At 37.9% G+C, this 23,131-nt stretch overlaps 1 protein-coding gene across 1 annotated transcript in view; it reads right to left on the bottom strand.

Moving 5' to 3' along the window:
• Nucleotides 1–317: 317 nt before the first annotated feature.
• The window catches only part of ASZ1 (ankyrin repeat, SAM and basic leucine zipper domain containing 1), a 41,403-nt gene continuing 18,589 nt past the window's right edge, over nt 318–23,131 (bottom strand). Inside the window, exons 5-13 of the mRNA XM_087766661.1 lie at nt 21,016–21,127; nt 20,611–20,745; nt 18,054–18,166; nt 14,346–14,421; nt 13,907–13,963; nt 8,133–8,245; nt 2,877–2,982; nt 2,328–2,441; nt 318–464 (exon numbers count right to left, since the gene is read on the bottom strand). Coding sequence (XP_087622787.1) covers nt 318–464; nt 2,328–2,441; nt 2,877–2,982; nt 8,133–8,245; nt 13,907–13,963; nt 14,346–14,421; nt 18,054–18,166; nt 20,611–20,745; nt 21,016–21,127 — 973 coding nt within the window. The remainder of the gene's footprint in view (nt 465–2,327; nt 2,442–2,876; nt 2,983–8,132; nt 8,246–13,906; nt 13,964–14,345; nt 14,422–18,053; nt 18,167–20,610; nt 20,746–21,015; nt 21,128–23,131) is intronic.

The following is a 23,131-nucleotide window of genomic DNA, read 5'->3' as shown; positions in this document are numbered from 1 at the left end:
CTAAAGGTAAAAATGAAACTAGTAATTAGTAAGCAACAATTACAGCTTTATGCCAAAAAAAGTAGCTTTGATAAGATTTTAGACCTACTGTCTATACCAAAAATAATTTTGAAAATAAAACCTTAAGATACATTTAAGTAGCAGTTTTAATTTTTAGTAACTTTATTTCTAGATCAAAGTACTTACTGGATGCAAATACTACAGATATGATGAGAAACTACACAAATTTTCACATGACTTCAGCTCAGCTGCATATACTGAACAGAAGCATAATGTGACCAAGTTTTCCAAAATTATTCATAGCACTAAACTTAAAGTCAGGTTTTCTTTACCACTAACTTAGTTATAAAGAAGAAAAAACCAAATCCAAGCAATGTTACCGCTCCCATTTTTACTAATCTTTTTTCCAAGCTGGGTGCTTTTTCTGGAAGTTTCACTCGGCTGGGGTCATTCGTCTGTTCATGCTGAGGCAGATGTTAAGTTCATGTAAAAAGTGCAACAAAGAAAAAAAAGTTAGTGTGAAAGCTTCTTAAGTATGTGATAAAGTACCCAGTGCTAAGAATCTGCATGCATCTAGGATTGATATTATTTCTTTCTCACCATCTGTCTGTGCCCTACTTCAATTGAAATAAACGTGTGCAAATCTTTCTCTTACCTGATACTCAATCACTCTGTAATATATATTAGAAAGACAAACTGTTTGTTTACAAACTTAATTCATCAGGAGTAAAACACACTGCTAATAGATGCTACAAAAATCTAATAACAAAACATTTAAACTCCAATGGTCAAATATTTTAACCAGAACTTTTGCCATTTAATTATTAAAACAACTGTGTATTAAAACAGCAAGTTAAATATGCAACAGATTAGACTTCCTTGAAATTAAAGGGAGAGTGGAAAGTACCTTACAAGTGCCTGCTCAAATACATGTTGACGTTGAGTGGAGCCTTGTCACGAAGTGCAGCAGGGCTACGTCCTGATTCCCTACCTTAGTTTCTAACCCTTGGAAGGCCATCTCGTTTACTGTGCTTTCAAAAATTATATGCTACAGACATAACATGTACTGCTGGCAAAGTCTTGTAATGACTAAGCTTAGCAAACAGTACTGAAGATTTTAAGGGAATTTACGCAAACTTATTATCCAGGAGGTTTAACTGTTTCACTGAAATTGGCACTTTTCTTTAATAAACGTTTCAGTGCTCTACTCATTCAAGAGTGCCCCACCATAAATTAAGTAGCACAAAAATGTTTTGTATTAAAGTCTTTATCAGTGAAATTCATAAAACACTACAGTATTTTAATAGAACAGGAATTGCATTTTTGAAGTAATTAGAAGGCTGATGTTTAACACCTCTGTTTAACACTAGGTACAGAGCCACCATGCTTCATCTTAACAGCTATAAAACCTTAAGTACAGCTGAGAGCAAAGTCAAGTGGCACCTAACTCAGATTCCCCCAGCCCTTATAACTGGCCTGCACATACAGGAAGCAAATACATACATACATACAACTGATTTCTGCATATGCAAAAAAAAGGAACACAAATAGCTAAAAAGTTCGTTGCCACAACCCCAGTCTACCTCTTAAATATATTTGGTGTTAAGTGATTTATTGGGGGAAGGCTGTTATATTACATTAAATTTACTTAAACTACAGGAAATTGCATTAGTAGCATTATACTCCAGGTCTGAGCTCCACATGGCTTCGTTCAGCAACAGATTCCTTTCTGACACTGATGCTCCATTTACTCTATCCCAGCGGCCATTCCTTTTACTAGCCTGTTACTTAAAATGACCCCATCTGACAAGAGCGTGTCATTGTGCTGGTTTGAGAATGACTGATGTGGTGCTAACATCTAGCCTTGACCTCTCCCACCCTCTTCTTTTGTCACTCTGCAGAGTTATCTGGGATGCCTCCCAATCAATCCATAAAACTTCAGTATCTTCCTTGTGAGTCAATAATTCCAAACAAAAGATTCCTTAATTAAGGAGTAAGAGTGTAAGCATTCAGAGTGGCATTTATGCCACAGCAGTTGTCCAAGAGCACAGGGAAACATTCCACTTAATTCTTTCCTGTGGTAGAAAGAAAAAGATTGACTTTGCCTTCCTTTGGAGACTGTCCACGCTGCTGTGGAATATTCTAGATTATTTCTCATTCTGTCCATGGAAAGGTGGAAGGGGGAGAGGCAGACACAATGTCCAAGCTACAGCTAAAGAGCCTGTGCCAGACCAAGGTATGAAACATTTCACTGATGGATGTCACATTTGAGGTTGCACGCAGAAACTTGTAGACAGTATTTAATAGCCTCAGTTGCACATACTCACCTTCTCCACCAGGTCCTTCAGTTTAGTAACTTCTTCTCCCAGCTTTTTAACACTGCAAACCAAGTCTTTGCAGACCTCAATAAAACTTTCAGTCGGTGCCCACTGCAGTACTATCTGTTAATAGTTACAGTTATTTGCCAGAATTACTGCAGATTATAATTTAATATTCTTTAGTTAACATATCATAAAAGACAGTGTAAAAAAAAAAGCTTATAACTGCATTTATTCTGCGTTTTCATTGTACAAGTTATGCACAACATGATATACTACTCTCTATCAGCCTTTGTGGGAACCTTCTGCCACCTTAACTCCCCTATCAGCAGAAACACAAAGAAACAGATCTATTGCCTTTAATAAGGTGGCTTAACTCTTTGAAATAAATTATTTTAAAGTGTCCTTTAGAGAAAGAACATTGGACAGCTCTATGTAACTGTACAACAATCAAGATGGTTGATGAGCATTCATATTTTTTCATTTTACAAGGTAGAATATTATTTCTAGAATAGAATAATATACTCTAAATCAATCTTTCTTTCTTTGGTTGAATACCTTGTGAGAATTTTTGAGGAAATGCTTATTCATGGTCTGCACAGGAATGGTCAGCTTACTACACTCTTTATTCAACTTCTGAAGAAACTGGAGGAATTCATCTCCACTACAGAAATAAAACGATATTCCATAATTTGTTAAAGGCTGTAACTTTTTGCAAACTAAATATTATCTATGCATTTCCAACATCAGCTAGTGAGTGAATCAGAAATGCAGTTTCATTGCATTAATAAAAAAAAAAAAAAAATCCAGTGTCATTTTAACACAGGGTAGTTAAACAGTACATTTAACATCTTCGTAAGGTGGTGTATCATTGCCCTCCTCACCCCCCCTTTTTGGAAGGACAACAAATCATTAAGTTATCTGGAATATTCAGCTAGTAAGTCACACTGAAAGCTGAAAAAATGTCACCCAAAAGCTTTTCGGAAACATTCTGTTAACCTCCACTTTTGTTTCTAACTCTCATCAGTCCTGCGTTATCAATGAAAACATTTCATTACCTGCTGCATGAGTAATTTTGTAACACACTATGATAGTAACGGCAACACCCTTTTCCTGTGCGTGTATGCATACGCATCACAGCCTTGCAACATCAGAAACAGAGAATTTATAGCCAATTTTATGCTGACATATCAATATTCCTGACCTGCAGCTTACATTTTTGAGGAAGATATGGGGGGGAAACAAAAAAAATCTGGTTTGTACTTTGGAGCAAGGACTGAAATGACTAGGCTAGACTCATTTAGTCTCCATCACAGTGGAAGACAGAAGAACCTAATAATACTGCCTTGGCCTCTGATCTGGAAACACATTCCTCAAAGCCTAAAACATCTGATGTTCTCTACTTTGAAGAAAATTTATACTTAGTGGTCAAATACAAGCAGGAAGACAACTCTGAAAATTAGTTTGATCAGTATCGCCAAAGAGTAGCGAAAAGGATAGAAAAATTTAACAGACTAATTTCAATGCTACTTTTCTAGAGCTTCCACATGACACTGACTCAACTTATTTCACTGTAAGCCTCAGAGACTGGTAATTACAAGCCATGGCGCTGGCCAGAAAGTTGTTGCCATTGACCAGGCAGAGGAAAGGGGGGACAAGGAAGAAGACAATCCATTTGTTTTTACAGAGTGGGCTCTCAAGCCCTGAAACTCCTGAGAAGTGCCTGTACCTCCGGTAGAAAAGTCTCCACTAGCTGTAAGCCATTCAGGTGAATAACAAGCAGGGCCAAAACAAGAGACAATTTCTAAGTTCCTATTGCAGGACTTCCCGCTGTATTTATGGGAGGATCTGAACAAATTAATTCAGACCCCAACTTTCCTCTTTTCCCTAGGGCATTCTGCTACTAAACATAAATGCAACATAATCATGCCACCTTACTTGCTGCTGCTTCTAATGGCAAAAAGGTACACATGAAATTTGCCAAACAGCTAAACTAAGCTACATACCAGTGTGGTGCAAGTACCTAAAGAGAGGCTGAATTTAGCCCATAGAGTGTTTTCCTTCAACTTTGGCACAGGATCATTAGTGAGCAAAGTTTCCACCATTGCTCAGGACATCTGTGATTTGCAACGCTGCTGAACCGTTAAGACTTTAACACTTAAAACAGAAATATACAGAAGCATCAGTAGGGAAGCTGGATGCTAAAAACCAAGACTGTTCATGGTTTTTATGAAGACGGGGAAGTAAGAAAGCCTATTACCTTGTTTTTTATAAAATAAATTATTATTTATTTCAGAACAATAAAAGTGAACTGAATATTTAGAGTAAAAAAACCAAACACTGAACAAAATAATCACATCCGGAGATAGCCTGAAAGTTTCTCCCACATTATTACAGTCAAGCCATGCTCATGAAAATTTCCTTCTACTTAGAAAGATAACTTTTTAGCTGGCTAGGATCAGTTATGGCACCTTTGTGTTTTGTCACAAAGGAAATTATTTTTAGGAATTCTGGAAGGATTCTCAGCAAAAATGAAGTATGTCATGGGCATGAAATGGGGAAGAAAAAAATAGGAAAAGAAAAATATTTATACTTCTCATACTTCTTTATTACACCAATAATAGTTCTTAAATATATTTTCATAGAATTTTGTATCTGTTGCAGTGACATGTTCTTATATTTGTAAATGGAAGTAACATTTTCAAAAAATAATCACTTTTTAAAAGAATTAATGGCTGTCAAAACACCAGTGGCTAAACAGTGCTAGACACTCTGTGAGTTTATAATCAATCAGTTCAACATTTTCTACTATGTTAGTTTTTCTATGACTTAATGACTGATTTTCCTTCTCACAGAATGACTTTGAACAAGTGGGAAGTAAAATCTTTATGTAATAGCATGTAAACATAGCCCATGATTTTCGTCTCAAGGTCAGATTCCTAGAATACATGTCAAGCCATTTTCTAGAAAACGATGAAGTGCCTGCCGTAACTGAAATGCTGTCATATTTTGTGTATTTCAATCTGTAATCAATCAATTATTTTCTGGTTTTGAGAACTATATATGATCTAAAACCATACTGTACTAGGAATTCCATATGTCACTGGTGTCTGAGACTGTACCAGACATCATGTGGGTTTTTTATTGTATTTGGCCACACATGCAGTGTGAACTGTTAACTTTTTGTATTTCTCCACTTACTCTCTCTGTTCAAGTTTTTAAGCTGTTCTGCTTGATTGTATATACTAACCACCACTATGGACCAGTCTGAAAAAAGCATACATTTCTAGCACAAAAATGCATGAAGCTTAAACTGGGCAAAGTCCTCTTAAACTGTAGCTAATTATCCCTTGCTGAAGGGTCAACATCCTTTTCTAAAGGTGCCTAACCTGGACAGTTAGACACCCAGATGCCTGGCCTACCACCTCAGCTCAGCAGCAAAGCCTCCATTTTAACAGGAATGGCTCAGGTGCTGTCAGAGTATTTATGGTGTATCCGTATCATACCGGTTCATACCCTCTTGTGTGCTGGAATTCTAGTTCTTCAGTCACAGAGCACATGTACTAGCTTGCACCTGGATTCTCTTCTGGAAGTACACAGGTACTTGTTTTGATGGAGAAATCTCCTCACAGACTAGAAGCAGCATCAAGGTCCTCTATGAGGACACAAACGCCCTGCTCTCCCAGGCCGCCTCAGTCTTTCAAGAGGCTCCCCAAATGCCTTGCGTGTCCTCCCACATCCACAGCTCAAACTTGGCATCACGCTGCAAAAATGTACCTCAAGCAGGCTGCAAAGCCTCTTTAGTGTAAACAGAGTAACGGATACAGATAGAGGCACAGTGCCAGCATCAGGAGGAGTCAGTATTTGTAGGAATGACTAGACAGGAGTGGAGTACATACTAGACAGACGCACGCAACCAAAGTACAAAAGTCAACACTATGGCAGGACCACATCATGACATGGCTGCTAATACACAGTGTCAGTGCAATTTAGCTGCCTCCAAAGGGTGGTGACATGTACAGAATGAACTTGAACCCAAGCACATTCTTTGGTCCAATGAACAACATAACTAACGAAGAGTCTACCCTTATAATACCCAAATAATGCAGACAGCTCTCCCCAGTATTTTGGGGAGGGAAGAAACATCTAACAGAGTAGCAGCACAGCTGCCAGGTCACTAGTCAAGAGGGAGATACACACACTTTAAAGAGGAACTGAACTCTTACTTTTCTAGACAGTATTTAGTTATTTAGGGAGTAGACTGGATGCAAGGAGGAGTTTTTTCCCCAGTGCTACTCTAGCCAGGCCACTGCAAATAAGGCAATGCAATACTCTGCAAATAGTGGTGGGACTGGAAACAAGCACAGAGAACCTAACTTACTAGTGACGCAGCTACGGTACGAGGAAGGAGCAGTATCTCCAAACCAGTCTTCTCAAAGTTGAGCAAACACAGTTCAACTGATTAAAGCCTCTGAAAGGCATGCCAGAGTTTTCTGCCCAAGTCCACTTCTAAAACATTTGCAAATTAAAATATCAAACTAATCCTATTTTCAGGAGCAATTCTTCTATAGTTCTGGAAAGTAAAAAGAGGGAAGATATGAGCACAGAACATAAACTGAAGTCTAGGTCTCTCCTCTGGAAAAAAATGATATTTACACAACAAAACAGACAATAAGAAGTTCAAGAAACCTTAAGACACCTCTGCACTTACTGTTGCCTTCAATCTTCTTTTTGTGCTGGATGTGGAGAGTGTTCTACCAGTGCTTAGGGGACTGATGAAGTTTAATAAGGTTGCTGAGGGATGTTCCTCTCAGATCAGGCCTGGCTTTCATGGGACCGCACAAGACTATACTTGAAGTATGAGAGGTATTGCAGAGCTGATGCTTAAGGCTGTAAGAAAGACCCTATACTGGGAAAAATATCAAGTTGGAATGGATGTTTGAAGGAGTAACAATTTCTTAAAAAAGAGCTTCCTTATAAACCTGTTTCTACTGATACATATAATCTATGATAAGGAAAAAATCTTCTGTTCTTAATTTGTAATATAAAAAAGAGGTCTTTTAGAAGCCAGTTAAAACTGCTTCCAGTGGAAGAGAAAAACAACGAAAAAATCCTGAACCCATACAGAATTCACATTTATGATTTAAGACAGACATGTACAAGTAATTAATGTATCAGATGAAAATTAAAGCCCTATGCAGAAATTATAGGCGTCTCTCCCTCCCACACATCTTTTTATTGCATCTTATAATGAGACAAATTTGATTGCAACACTAACAGAGCCTGCCTTGTCTACAGACACAATGGAGAATTAGAGAGACATCACGTGGGGTTTGTAAGGGTCCATGACGCTCTTGAAGCATGGGGAAGCAAGGAGGACAAGACCCCATTTGCATGGAGAAATAAAAAAACCTGCACATTGAAGCCTATCAGAGAAACTGAAGAGCCCAAGAAGCCAGTTTCAGAGTTTATGATATGAACACAAGGTAGTGAAAACCCTGCACAGCGAGGCCATGAAACCCTGTCTGAGGTACAAAGAAAGAACTCATACCTCAAAAAGATGGCCAAAGTAATGGTGTATAATGGCAATATAACCCATAGACAGATTCCTACAACAGTAATCTATGCTCCCAACTTTCTTTTTACAAAACACACCTACCACGAGCCTTTATAATGCACTAACTGGCATACTCTCATTAATGTTATACATGGGATAAGGTGTGAGAGAATTTTACCTTTGAGCTACAGAATACAATGCAGTCACCTTAAACAGTTCATATTTCACTTCCATTTCCTTCGATACACAGTTAGTACCTTAATTCCAGCTTCATCACTTCAGGGAGGTCTCCAATTCTTATTTCTTCCACTTGTAGCTCATTAATAGCATCTAGGAGTTTCTGTTGATCTCCAGGATTTGTAATGCCGATCTAAATTTAAAGAGTAATTCTAAATATGATTTAATACTTATTAGACATAACTGTACAGTACCATTTATTGTGTGAGTTTCTAATTATTAAGAGTCAAAATAAGTTGCTTTTAAGTTATTGCAACCAACTACAATGTATGTAACTGCCAGAGGAAAAAATAAAACCACAGAAATTATTCAATGATGCAAAACAAACTTACAAGAGCTGAGGAAGAGCCAAACTGAAATTGGCTCAGAAAATCCATTTAAGTTTTATTAAAAAATTAGTAGCAGTCTTTATAAGTACCTCTGTGTCGTTAGGATGTTATACTCATCTATTTCAGAATCATCTCAGTCATCTCTTATAGCAAAATAACCAACCATCATGATGGTGATAAAGCATTAACTCAGAAAGAAAGAATGGAAACTATCAAATCAGCATCAAATGGAGAATTTTACAGAAAGAGGCCACATTTTAAGAAGGGCTTTTACAAGCCTCTGGGTGTGTATTTTTTTCCAGTTAGAGAAACCGGTCTCATAAGATATACCTCTTTCTGAAACCTTATTTTCTTACAGAATCTCATTTACAAAATAAGTTACTTCTACAAAGAAATCTAGTTGGTTTACACTACCTCCAAAAACTCAAATGATCAGAAACTAGTAGAGAGAGAGAATATGATCTGTTAAAAAAGACATTCAGCTGGATGTTTCTACCATGGAATAGTCTGTAAAAGCAGCCTTTTTATACATCCGAAGGGCAGCATACTTATAAACTCAGAATAGCTTTCTTGCCTCAAATTAAGATGAAGCCTAAATACTACTTGACATCAGCTTATACAGTCCCTAAGCTCAAATGAGTTCGTCTTCTATACTCTTGGCTAATACTGCAAACAACAACAGAAAAGTTCTGAAGTGTTCAAGGCTTTTTGTCTTTTTTACCTGAAGAAAAGCACAATTTTCTTTGGAAGATATACAGTATGTAACTGAGGTTCTCCAAGTGATGCCTGGGACAGAAAACATTGTCAGCTGTGTTATCCATCAGCTATCTCAGATTAAAATTTAACTTATATTTAAATTCTAGGCTGAGAGTTTTCTTGCACAACACTTTAAAAAAACAGGGTATTTGTTAAAAGGGAAGTGCTTGTGTGGCACATTCAATACTTTTCCTTGCTCATCTGACAGGCTGCTGTGCAACACAGGACTTCTGATGTTCGCAGCCCTAAGGACACTTCTCCACACAAGTAAAAAAAACAACTCGTAATGCCAGCTCCAAGTATGACTTTGTTCCTAACTCTCCAGATGAGCACCTGGACTCAGCAGGAGTGGACCATTTGGGAATTTGAGACCGCAAGGATCCCAGAGTCTCCAAAGCCAGAACATACAGGGCTCTCACTGATTTTCTGAGGACCTGAAGTTCCCTGCTGCAGCCTCAGAAATCTATAAGATGTTAGTGTTTGCAGTCTCCCAGCTTTCTGTAATTATTGCAGAAAGAATTTTGAATAAACAGCTGACAATACACATCAGATCAAAATGCCAGCAGTCTCTCTTCCTCAGATGCTGCCGAGCAGCAATTCTAGGGAAGAGAAGGTGCCTAGAGAAATGCTTGCTTTGTGTGAGACTGTTGTTTCTGATGCCCAGTGTTCATCATGGCTCCATAAAACAGTCCTCCAGGTTCTCCACCAGGTGCTCAGAAATGACAGGTTGCGTTTAACTATGGGCTTACAAGTGTGTCTTTAAACATTTCAAAACCACGTTATAAGTCTATAGACAACTAAGTTCTTCAGTAATATAAAATCCCAACAAGATTAATTGGGAATTTCACTACAGGTGTCAAGAACTTTTGAGTTTCCAATAGGTTGCCGTAGGTACCTGAACAAATTGTACTCAAGTCTCTTCAGTAAATATCACTACCAGCCTTAAGAGAGAAAGATCTAGGTTTCCTAGAAATAATTGGCTTTACTTATGTTCAGCTGTAAGTTTGCTCAATTTATTAGTTCTCAGGTTTGCCTTGTGGAGCCCTATCTGGTATGAACTAATGTTTTCTTAATGCTTACAAAGCATTACAGCAGTCATTTCATGATGCCAAAGTAAGCTGATTTACACGAGAGCAGCAAGTTTACTTTTAATTATAATTAACAAACCAAATGAGCTCTTCCAAGGACAGAATGGCAGTTATTCTTGAATATTAAAACTATTTTGCTTAAAGCAGGAACTATCACAAAGACTGGGATTGCTTTTGACTCCGTATTCTCATTCCTGGAACAAGCAAATCAGGATACAGCTTTCTGACCAGCGTAGCAGGAAGACATTGTACTTTGTTTCCCCATAAATAAAACATATCTTCATCCTTCTGCAAATGGAACAGTGACTGAGCACCACCACATCTTGAAGATATGGTTTAGGAAGTAAGGAATGTGATAAAAGTCATCATCGATAAAGCCTTCCACCACCACAGTAATTCTGAATTCAGAGGTACTACGTGAAGAAATTAGAGACAGAAAGTAGATAGACCAGTCCAAACTACCTCCCAAAGCAGACATTTTTTCCCTTTCTTGACCATCTCTGCTGAACATGAGGGTTACCCAGAACTTGACTATTCGTGCAATGATGAATGCATGGAACAAACACAGTGCAAGATGACCTACCTTATGGATAAGCAAGCTTTTAAGTTGGTGTTGGTTCAATTACACCCTGCAGTCCAAATAATGCAAATATTATTGTGAAGTGGCCATATGTTTAAGAATGCACAAGTGTGGTACAAGAACTTGCTTATATCTGTAACCCAGACAATGCGCAGTCTAGATTTTGATTTTAGGCACATCAACTCTAACATCACCTATTTTATTCTTTACTTAAATAAATAAAAACAAACCCCTGCAAATCTAGCCCCCACACTCACGCTCCAGCATCAACATGACTTTTGTGTCATCCTTTAGATGGAAAGAAGAGGCAAATAACACACTTCCTCAACACATGGAAGACGACATACTTCTCAGATAAAACCAGTGAGTTTATGCATGAACTCTTACATTCTTGCTATCTTGCTCAAGTGGCCACTATTTTTAATAACCTGATAGTTTTCTGCCAAATATTAAATGTTTTTTTGTGGGGAGGGGGGGCAGAGGAAGGAGAGTTCTGGAACTGTGATATGGAAGCACACAGACCAGGTAATTCTCTAATGATGAAGTTAAACTCCTGGGCTACATTTTGATGTGTCAACTTTTCATTACGCATTCTCATATCCAGAACAGGATGCCAATTTCTCTTATTCTAAACTAATAAACCTGTGAGAAAGGAAACATCTTAGTCCTAAATGCATCAAGAAGTAAAATTACTTTTATTGCTACCTTGTGAAACAAATACTGAAAAAAAATACAGACAAAAAAGATCCAAGTGTTATGAGTAGCACAGAATCAGACAACAACCTACAAATGTTGAGTAGACATGTCCCAGTATATTGAACAGACTTGTCTCAGTATGGAACAGTTTATAAGCTTAAGGAATGCAAGGATTTCAGCTTGAAAGAGTCATTGTTTAGGCTCTGTTGTAGAATACAGATAAAGGTATTTACAGAGAAAATATCTTTCTGATATTGTTTGATGGAAGAAAGTGTATCATGTTAGTGACAGGATTTCTCCCCAGCTCTCTGGATACAAAGCAGCTTGGTTCAGAGGCATCCATCAGAGGTCATCATTAATCTCTGTAGTAATAAGATCCAGGCTCTTTAAAAGAGCTGGCTGTTAGCTGAAGATCTGCCATCACACTAAAAACTTTCAACTCTGGAGTTACGAGGAAACAGATTAGATTTGTTCTATCAGCAGTGTGGAGAGAAACTGTTAGTAGAGCTCTAAAACTAGACTGCATCAAGAATTTAGGATAACTTATGAAGTGCTAATAAGCTGGGAGTGTTATGTCATTTTTTAAATTCTCAATTGAAGACTCGCTAATTAATTTATGTCCATGCACAAAGCACGACATTTTCCAGGAACTGTTTCCTGCTGTTGCACAGCTAACAGGCAAAACAATTCTGTTCTTATAGAGATTATCTTCCTGTGAAAGAGCAGCTGATCCACGTATTTATTTCAGTTTGTCCAAAAAAGCCCTCTTTATAATAGGGAGCCCCAAACATATTAGAACACTGAAACAGAAGTTATCAGTTTGTGTGAAATCATAACTCTTCAGTGAAGGAACCATAAGGCCATTTGAAGGAACCATAAGAACCATTCACTAAAGCCCACAATGCTTTCCCCTTCCCCTAGTGTCCCCTGGACAAAACCAAGTAACGATTACAACATCAAAATACGCGATCAATATGAACATATACTCAGTCAGATCTGCAGTTTAATGCAATCATGACCAAGAGAGCAGCTCACACAGTGATGAGAAGAAAGCCACAAAAATCTCCTTTAAGAGCAAAATTCCTGTCAACAGGGGCTTTACGATTCATATAAAGCCCACACCGGGATGCTGTCCAATGCACACGATCCCAAGGCTTCAGAAAAGCAGTAACATCAGAACACGCTGACATGCCTTGTAATATTTAGGTCTAAGTGAACTCTTAAAAAATCTCTTCATCGACAGAACTCCCCATACATGCACCCTCTGAGAATACAGAATTACTTGTGAGCGCTGTCAAAACACTGAAAGTCTACTCAGTTACAAGACAAAACCACGCAAAACATCCTTGTGACACCAACTCTGAAGGAATATTAACATCTGTACGCAAATGTTGGTTCCAGCTGCTAGAACACATGCCTCCTTGGTACCAGAATAGGGGGAAAAAGCTGACACTGAGCACATGGCTAGCATCAGTAGCAGGGAGCAGCCTTGAAGCAGCTATTTTAACGAGGCATCTTTGGTATCCCAGACCAGGTACAGAGTGCTCAGGAAGAATCCTGCAGCCTGAAGTACTTACGTTGTTCCAAGGAGACTTCTATAATTGGATTTTATTATGGCATCCTCCTATAAGCACAGGAAGTCTTTCATTTCCCACAGGAATAATTCCAGCGAAGACTAAGGAAAAGCAACCACCCTATCTCAACTGGAAACCAAAACCCTGTAATAATGCATCACATACTCCTGGAAAACAGTGAAATACCAACCTTCCTAGCTGCAGTAAACTGTGAGAAACCAAATCTTCTCCTCTTTTTTTTTTTTTTTTTCTCATATCCCACACAAGTTTGTGTGGATATGAGATTCCACAATGTTAAGTGAGCTCTCGTTTTTCCAACAGAAATTACTACCTCACAAAGGAGGACCACATTTAAAATAGTTGTTTAGGATTATCTACTGCTAATTGTAGCACTGATTTCCTTTCAGGGAAAACACACTTAAATACTAAAAATGGTAAGAACTAAAATTTAAAACAGAACTATTTGCTGCTCACCCCAGCTCCCACATCATTGCAGCAAACTAGTACTGGGGACTTCCACTTCATAGTCAGTTCTAGGCAGGGAAGATGCAACAATTCAACCCACAGAATTCAAAGCTGATCTGTGGTATTACATACTTTAGAAAAGGTCTGTCTATATTCACATTAAAATTCAAGAAGTTGCAGAAGATTCTGAAAACAGATCTTAAAAAAAAAAATGTCTTACAAGGTTAGACATTTATAAAGAGAAGACATTAAAAACATTTAAGAAACAGGAGAGAATTTAATTAAGTTCTAAAGTAGCAAACTGACCTGTATTAACTCATCTTTTTGCATGATCAGAAGTTGTCTTAAAGCTATATCTCTTTCCTGTATAAAACAAAGGGTTTTCTGCCATCAAAGAGAATTTCAGAAGAAAACAGTTTTCACTTAATGTTCACTGATGTTTTACTTCAGCTTTCAGAAACAAAAAGAGCTACACAACACCATTATCAAAGTAATGAAAGAGGTCTCCAGTTTAGAAACATCACACGTTGTGACTAATGCACATAATCAAAATTAAGCAATTCAATCCAGTCCACTGCAATATAACTTAACATTTTATATATAAACTTCTGTTTAATAAATTTGAATTAATTTAATAAGTTTACTTGAATTAATATACTAATAGTGATTGAACTTTTTTTGATGCTGTAGGTGCATTTTGCTTTCATTGATTACGTTACAGATAGCAGATACACCACAAACTTACCTTCAATAATCCTATTATGTGTTCTAGACCAAGACCATGTAAAAACACTTCCATGTCATCAAAAGTTGAAGATGAACTGTAAATATAATTAATGAGATTTGAGATGAAAACAGTGGAAACTAAAAAAGACACCCAGAACAAAATACTATAGAAAAGTTCCCCAGACAAAGCACTGGGGAGCAACCTAAAGTTGTACACACCTCCTGATGACAGCAGTATCTCATAAGCATCATGGAGTACAATTTATTCTATTGGAATTTTATAAATGGCTTTTCTGTCTAATGAGTTTAATTGAGCCTAAAGGGAATGATTTAATAAATAAATGTCATTTTAAGTAGCAAATTGTTCCAACTGAACCTTGAAGTTGGGTTGCAAAAGCCTGAAAAATTTGGAAGTGGGGTTAAGGAAGATAATGATGTATTCATATCAGGTAACATTCATATAAATTGGATTCAGCCCACAACTGTTATCCTTCCTGTTCCATTTAAACCAAAAAAGGTTATCAAGAAAACAGGAATGTCTACAATTAAAGATAGCGGAAATTAGTCTGGTAAGAAATTTGTTGTCAGAAGACTACTGTTTAGAAGGTAGACTGAGAAAGCAGTATAACCCACTGTAGGTTCAGAGTTTAACATTTATACGAAGGTAAAATATCAATTTTTATCCCCTGCCCTACCAAAAGATACAAAAATGTAAGGGAATATATATCTAAACAGCTTTCAACAATCAGATAAACAGCTGTAATGAACAGAATTAAAACAAAAAGCAAGTCGTACGAAATGCAGAAAGGACTAATGCAATTGCTACAGCAAATCCTTTGCCAAAACCCCAAGTTAAGAGACCCCAAGTTAAGCTCCATCTTATTGTGGGCCCTGAAATGGAGGTTTGCCCCCTTTTCACATCAAAGACTTAAAAAGCTCCTATTAAAATCTGGAGAAAAAAAAAAAAAAAGAAAGAAGGAAAAAAAAAAAAAAGGCAAGCAAACACTGCCCCCCCCCCCCCCCCAAAATGTAAACCTCTCTGAAAATTGTTTTGAATACATAAGAAAACTTTTCAGTTTTGCACATTGAGAATCTTGCATTCTAGGATTTCTGGTATTTAAGTATATTTATCCCTTTACGAGGATGGACACCTAAATTACATATGAAGGAGTTTATAAAAAAAGAGTTTAAAATAATTTTAATAGAGCTTAAAGCCATCATCCCTACCATGAAGTTGTGTACAATTGTGTTATCCTCTGCCTGGTTCCTCTCCTCTGAACACACAAACAGCAGCAACCAGTCTTTGAAGTACGCAATTCACATATACTTCCAAACATTGCATGTACAGCCAATGCCCCTCAACCGGCAAGAGGACACAGTGTCTGTGAATGACCTCCAGTAATGAAATCTTTTTATTTAGGCATTCAAAGTGCTGAGTTTGCAAAGTGTTAGGGAGTCCTTGGGTAACTCAAGACTTCTGGTCCTGCTAAAGGTGCAAGGAAAGGACATTTTTTTCCCAGGATCAAAGAAAGGGCTATTCAGCATCCAGACAATAACTTGAAAGCCCCTGAACCAGAAAAGGACCTAATCCAGGAGCTGAAGAAAGCAAATTCCTGACAGGTATGTGCATTTCCTTGTATAGTCCAGGGCTCTGGAGCTAGGACAATTGTCTAATTAGGATGACAGACAGCAACAACTGAAGCTACACTGACTACCTAAGGATGACAACAGCAAGGACGACAAGTTATACTCACTGACCCTGCATGGTGGGACACAATTGATACCCAGTACCAGATTAGGACCAACTGAGAGAAGAGGGACTTGAGAAGAGAAGTGGCAATGCCTGTGATGAAAATTATGCAGCAAATGGCAGGAAAGAGACATCCAGCTCAAGGAAGTATGATTGAGTAAACATAGGTACCAGTGTACCTCTTGGCTATCACTAGATGAAAAAAAACAACTCACTAGGGGGTGGGTATGTGTGTGTGTGGAAACGGATAAGCTATATTTGTAAGAACAGGCGTTTAACAGCCAGACATCTGGTATACTCCAGGGAACTGTTTCCTGAAACCAAGAGTTCTACTAATTACCAGAAATGCTCAAAGTTATGAAACATCAGAACTAGCTATTGTTAATATAAAAATCCTTGAGCTTGACAGAAATGCCTGTTTGTATAAACAAATCAGTTGCTCATCTGATGCAGAGAAAACCAATAGAGTTTAGAAAAAGACTACGGAAACACTGTGAAATCCTGGAAGCCCAAGAATTGCCTAATACAGAATTACATTTGGATAGCTAGACATCTGGCTGCCACAAAGTATTTTAAGTGGGCTTCAGGATTTCAGTGTCTTGTTTTAAAAGCTTATCAAGATTACCCAGACGCTGCTAGAGTGTCTTCTAGCCACCGTCAGGTTTCAACAGCACTACATCCATTTGGATAACGGCTGCATAGTGTTAGTTTATTTCCTTATACCAGAAAAAGCCTGGGAAACTTCCTAAATAAGCTAAACCTATTAAAAAAAAAAGAGAAAGATCTGTTCTAACACTGAGGTCATTAAGTACAAACTCTATCTAGGAGTACAAATCTTTGTGAAGAAGACCAATCTATTTAAAAGAATGTCACATTCATGGCAAGTATACAGGGACTCAAAAGATGATCTCCAAGAAGCAGACAGATCCCATGGGAGACCTGGTTCATAGACGGGGAGATATGCCCAGAACAACACCTTCAGGAATCTATGAGCAGTAAGATGCAAAACCAAAGAGGACGGCATAGATAATTGATTTTACCATGCAAAGCCTTCACCCCTCTGCTCCAAGAAGCACCTCTAAGATGACTGTGGTTGAAGCACTAGAAAATAAAAATCTGTTTGACATATACATTTGTCTAGCAACAGAACCTAGTGAGGCTTTGTCCAAACTGAGGTACTCTGTCGGAGACTGAGACTACCTCAATGTGAACTGCTACCTAGTGAACTGCCATCAGCCTAATGATACAGAACTAGGGCACTTCAAATTCAGCATGACCTAGCTGAGCAGGGACACAAAGAATCAATATGACCAACCAGAACAGACTATGGGCACTAGAAGTTGTTTTCTCAAGACCATGTAGCTCAAGGAGGCAAGTGGATGGTTTACTGAGGACTTCTTAGCCAACACGTTCTGGAACAAAACTGTATCAGAGGTCTTCAAAGTTGCTGAAGCAGGGGCTGATTTCAGTCCTAGGACACCTGTAAGCTTCAGGGTCAGGGTATGCTATGCAAAAAGTTCTAGAGCTTAACTAGTGTTCATACTTAATTTTGCCTCTCATATACACAGAAAAAAAGGGCATAGCTCTTCCTGGTGGCATGAAGCTGAAAACGGGCGTTCAGTGAAAGCATCAAAAATTTAACATCAAATGAAGATAACCACACAACAAGGAGCATCCAATAGGGGAGCATACAAATTGAACAGAGCTGAAATGAACTGAAGTGACATTGGACCCTGGCTCTACTATACTTTACACCAAGTGAGAGGAAAGAAAGATCTAGAGCACTCTCTTTCTTTATAACGCAAAGGAACTTTGCAATCTTGAAAAATTAATAGTACATTAATACACTTACTGTGGACTCTTGGTAGCACTCCAAACAATACACAATACATATCAGTACAACTTAATCATTGATATGAACAAATACAATCTCTTAGGAATGTTTATAAGCTAAAATTACATTATGACTGCATTTACCCAACTCTGTGGTCAGGGACAGCTGTCAGAAATTTGTAGATAGCCTCTTGCTTAGTCGTTTCATGGTATCTCCCTTGCAAGCGATTTGCAGCCAAAGAGAGTAAACTATAAATCTGGAAGAGCCAAAATGAATTAATTACTATTCAAACTCAAAATGCATAAAGAAATACACAGGAGTAAGACTACAAAGAGTTCTATCATAAATTACTGCTTACAGGGAACATGAAACATCTGCCACGTCTTCTTCGCTGAAGCATACAACTACAATGAGGAGTTAAGACTAAGCCCATGGAGTTTATCAAGAGCATTTCTGAATTAACCAAATTCCAGCACCATGAACTGACACAGAGCAAAACAGTATATACAGTAGTCTAAAAAAGTTAGCATCTGTCATTACAGAAGCAGCAATACACCAACATACTCATTTTTGTGGTTTGTAGACAAGAGTTCTACATACCCAAGGGAATAAGTTGTCTAAAGAGCATGAGGCATATGAGTATTTTAATGTCTCCATTTCCAGTGCATATATGGACCCAACATTTAGCAATTTACAACTGACAATCTAACTTAACTCTCTCTGACAGACAGGGATTCTTTCAACTGATTAAAGAAGCAAGCCTTCTGCCAGGCATCACCATGCATCAGTGATGGATTCCAGAAGCTGAATTGCCCCTGTGTGAGTTTTGAGATAGTTACTAGAAAATCCAGCAAAACAAGTAGAACCTCAGTAAACCTAAAGGAATGGTGAAACCACTTTCCTGAAATTCAGGTGACTAGCCAGTTTTGTATACATATACACATACACATATACGTATGTGTGGTGGGTTGATCCTGGCTGGCAAACAAGCCCCCACCCAGTTGCTCACTCACTCTCCCCCAGCACGATAGGGGAGAATCAGAAGGGTAAAAGTGAGAAAAAAATTCATGGTTTGAGATACACACAGTTCAATAAACGAAGGGAAAAAGATCCCAAAACCTTTGTGATGCAGAGGCAATCGCTCACCACCTCCCACCAGCAGACCAATGCCCAGCCAGTCTCCAAGCAATGGCTACTTCGGAAAAAATCCCCTGACAATTTTATTGCTGAGTATGATGTTATATGGTATGGAGTACCCCTTGGGTCAGCTGTCCTTGCTGTGCCCCTTCCCAACCTCTTGCTCACCCCCAGCCTACTTGCTGGGGGTGGGGGCCAGAGTGAGAAACAGAGAAGACCTTGATGCTGCACAAACACTGCTCAGCAACACCTAAAATACTGGTGTGTCATCAACACTGTTTTGGTCACAAACCTAAAACACAGCACCATACAGGCTGTTAGGAAGAAAAATAACTCCATCTCAGCCAAACCCAGCACAATAAGTAAGAAAAATATCTCCCCTCCCAGATATAGTTTCTGCAGACGCAGTCTATATGACAACCCAAGGGGCTGTCAACAGCCTGAAGAGCAGACCCCCAAGCTACAAGAAGCTCATGACCATTAAATATCTCAATACCATCTGCAAGACTTTGCAGTAACTGTGTGAAAGTTAGCGCTTCACAGGTCAAGAGGCAAGACCCACCTCTCAAGTGTGAGGAGCCTGTATTCCCTCCATGTCAGACAAAGTCGTGTTATAAGATTATATGGCCGTAGTCTGCTGAACAAGTCATTTATCAAAGGCAGAAAGTATTTGTAGCCCCTTTCAGTAACCTGAGCTAACAGATCACTGAGCCTCAGACACTGATCTTGCTAGCCTACAGTGACAGCTTTGCACATAGTTATCATTTTTGCTCCTGCCTAGCCCTGGAGTCTGGCAGGAAAAAAAAAAAAGAAAAAAAAGAAAAAAAGAAAGAAAAAAAGAAAGAAAGAAAAAGAAGCTGTAAAGTGAATTCACATAGATTTTTGAAGAGCCCCTGAAAAAAGCCACATCATTGGTAAGAGCAACTCAAAGCAAAACACACAGAAATCTGGTCTGGTTGATCCAACATGCATCATCTGGTAATAGTAAACAGATTTATTTTAGGAGTATAAATGTTGACTTCAGCAGCTCTTCCTTTACACTGACTGCTCTTTACAGTGGCTGCTCTTCCAATGATCTGATGACCGATTTTATACGTTCTTCCCTCCCAAGAATGGATTTTGAAGACGGTCAGTACCAACTCCCCCCTGCTTTTTAGCTTTAGCCTTTTCACTTTCCAATTGAATCAGAAACTATACACTGCAAATTAGTTTGATATCTACATTCTTTAACACACTTTGGCATACAGGCAAAAAACAACACATTTTTCTACATCTCATATCAACATTACTAACACGAATAATCCCTTGTTCTGTACCCTAAACCTGAAGTCAAGGATTTGGTGGTGGGGGTGAAGCTCCCGAAACATTATAGTATTTAAAGCCCTGTGAAAAGCTGGGATATAACAGAAAATAGTCTATATAGATGTAATAGCACAAGTATTCAATTAGCTGCTATAATTTAGTCATTAAAGTAACACTTCTACAGAAAATTATACAATTAATGAACAGATTTTTGAGGCAAAACACAGAATTTGCACTTCAAAGAGAAATGAAATCAAATACCTCTGAATGTTTATTGATTTTTGCTAGCTCTGCTGCTGTTTTCTCATCCTTAGTCTGTAGATTTTTGTCAGCTCCCAGCTCAAGCAACTTAACAATTACACTTTTATGCCCGTGCTGTGCTGCCCATATTAATGCCTGCAAAGAACAACTTTGTTTTACCAAGTTTACATACAGAGCAAAAAAGCACAGAGGTTCAATCAGTAATGCAACCTTCACAAGCTCTTTCTTACATGGCAGAATCCGGAGACAAAGACAAGTAATGCAAAACAATCTCAAAGTGGTGTTAAAGCAGAAGAATATACCAATGAGTATTTTTGAGGAAGCTGTACTTAGAAACAAGTTTGTGGTTTCTTACTTTTTAAAATTGTTATCATTAATTACAACACACAGAAGTAAATCACTTACTGAATATCCATTTTCATCTTGGGCATTTATGTGTGATCCATGAGCGACAAGAAGAGCAACAACCTGAGGATAGCCTTTTCTAGCTGCGTACATCAGTGGAGTCATTTGCCTCCTGAAAGAAAAGGGGACAGGTGAAAAAAATTATTTCAGGATATCAAAATCCAACTGCATTATCAAGTAGAGTACCTCAATTGTGTGAAGATTCTCTGTTCTATAGAAGAATTAAGCAGAGGATAAAAGCCCAAGACACCACATTCATGCTTCAGCACAAGGGTCAACTTAACAGAACGTACAGATTCAGCAATTCATTTATGTCCAGTTAGCAATTTTTAAATATTTTAAGAGTTAGCATTTATTTCCTGATTGAAATGAAGTCAAGAAGTCAGCTGTTGTCCTTCACAAGAGGGAAACTTAGAGGAAACTAAACAAGTCTCTTCAAGGAGTTTAGAATACAGGCTTATAATAGTTCTGGGAGAAAAAGTTAAAAAAACGTATCAATCTTTTATCACCTCCAAATTCAAGTAGTGCATTAAAACACAAATAACCTTAACATGTCCCAGCTATGAAACACAGTAGCTTGTTGACTAAACCATTTCTGTTTTGGTTCTGAACTACGCAAAACCAGTTTTTAAAGACCATCCCTCCTGCTGGTACCACAGACCCAGCGGCAGGCCTCTCATTTAGCACATGGACAAGCTTAATGAGAAGGGAATGGGCATAATTACAGATCACAGTTTTCACTCTACTAAAAGCAGAGAATATCAGCAAATCACTCATATTTTGCCCTCAGTTAAAAAAAAAAGGTGGCAGAGACTTTAATTTTTTACTTCAAAAATTATTTTTAAAAGACACAGCTTGAGTGACAAATTCTACACACAGTTTAATTTAAATCCAAAGTTCTGAAAAGAAATACACAGTTTTGTGGAGGGCAAGTTGTAAATCACAACTGAGTATTTAAGAGGAAGAACATTAAGAACAACAACTATGTACATACTTGCAAAGTCCTCTCTGGTAAAAACAATGTAAGCAAAGGAACCACAGGTCACACAACTTTTCCCGGTGTGCTCAGGTAAAGTGCAATAGCGCAGGGTGCACACGTATTATCAACATTCAGACCTGCTCCCCCGGCCCAGAGTGTCTGAGAAGAGTCTTCAGAGAATTACATACAAATAGCATACTGAAAATCTCAACTTTTCAAGTACTAAAACTAAATGTGCATCACAATATTTCTGTCCTTTATCCCATTTTTGTTTTCTGTTCCCAGAAGCGTATGTGTTGACACTTTCTCTCCTATGTATATTACTATTCCTTACAATTGCTGAAGAAGTGACTACTTACAGACACCACCTTTCCCATGATTCTGGTTTTGTTTTTTTTTTGTATCCCAAAACCATGATGGCAACAGACTACTGATCTTGTGCTTCTATTGAGATGCTTATAAGACGAAGCCATCATGAATTGCTCTGAATGTTTTAAAAGAAAAAAAAATATTGCTCAAAAGCTTCTCTTAGGAAAGTTATCTTTCCAGATGCCTGACACTTATTCTTTGGTGGAGTAAGATTGCAGAATTAAAAAAATGCAGTATTGGAGGACAAAGATGTGGAGTTTCTAGTTGCTATGAAGTAATTAGATTTAAGCTAGTGATGTTCAATTAAAATTTATTGTATCTTAAAATGTAATATTTTTTCCTGAAAAACTATCATGTATTCTTTTTACATAGAGTTCTGTGTCAAAAGTCTGCTGACAAAAGATTATTCTATCTTGTTAGGATATACTTGAGGGGAGGATCGCTCTTTCCAATATTGTGTTTCTTAATAATAAGTTCAATACCAACCATTAGAGGGACCCCGAAAAGCATATGGAAACCAAAGCAACTGTCTTAAAATACATACTTCCTGCCTCCTTCCAGAGAATTGCTAGCACTAAAGGCTCTGCTCATCTTTCCTTGTTATTGCTCATTCACAAAAGGATAATATTTTGTCTTATGCAAACACATTTAAAAGTACACTGAAAAAAATCCAGTCATATTACAAATTTGAAAGAGCTTTATGATAGGGAAAAGAAGTCAATTACTTGGAGATAAGCAAAAAGAAAGGTAACCAGGCCTTCAAGACAT

Source organism: Nipponia nippon, unplaced genomic scaffold (genome assembly GCF_047370975.1).
Source record: "Nipponia nippon isolate SJK-2023a ecotype South Korea unplaced genomic scaffold, ASM4737097v1 scaffold_3, whole genome shotgun sequence".
NCBI classification, from domain to species: domain Eukaryota; kingdom Metazoa; phylum Chordata; class Aves; order Pelecaniformes; family Threskiornithidae; genus Nipponia; species Nipponia nippon.
The sequence above is the reverse complement of the archived record's forward strand: the minus strand, read 5'-3'. Positions and strand labels throughout refer to the sequence as shown.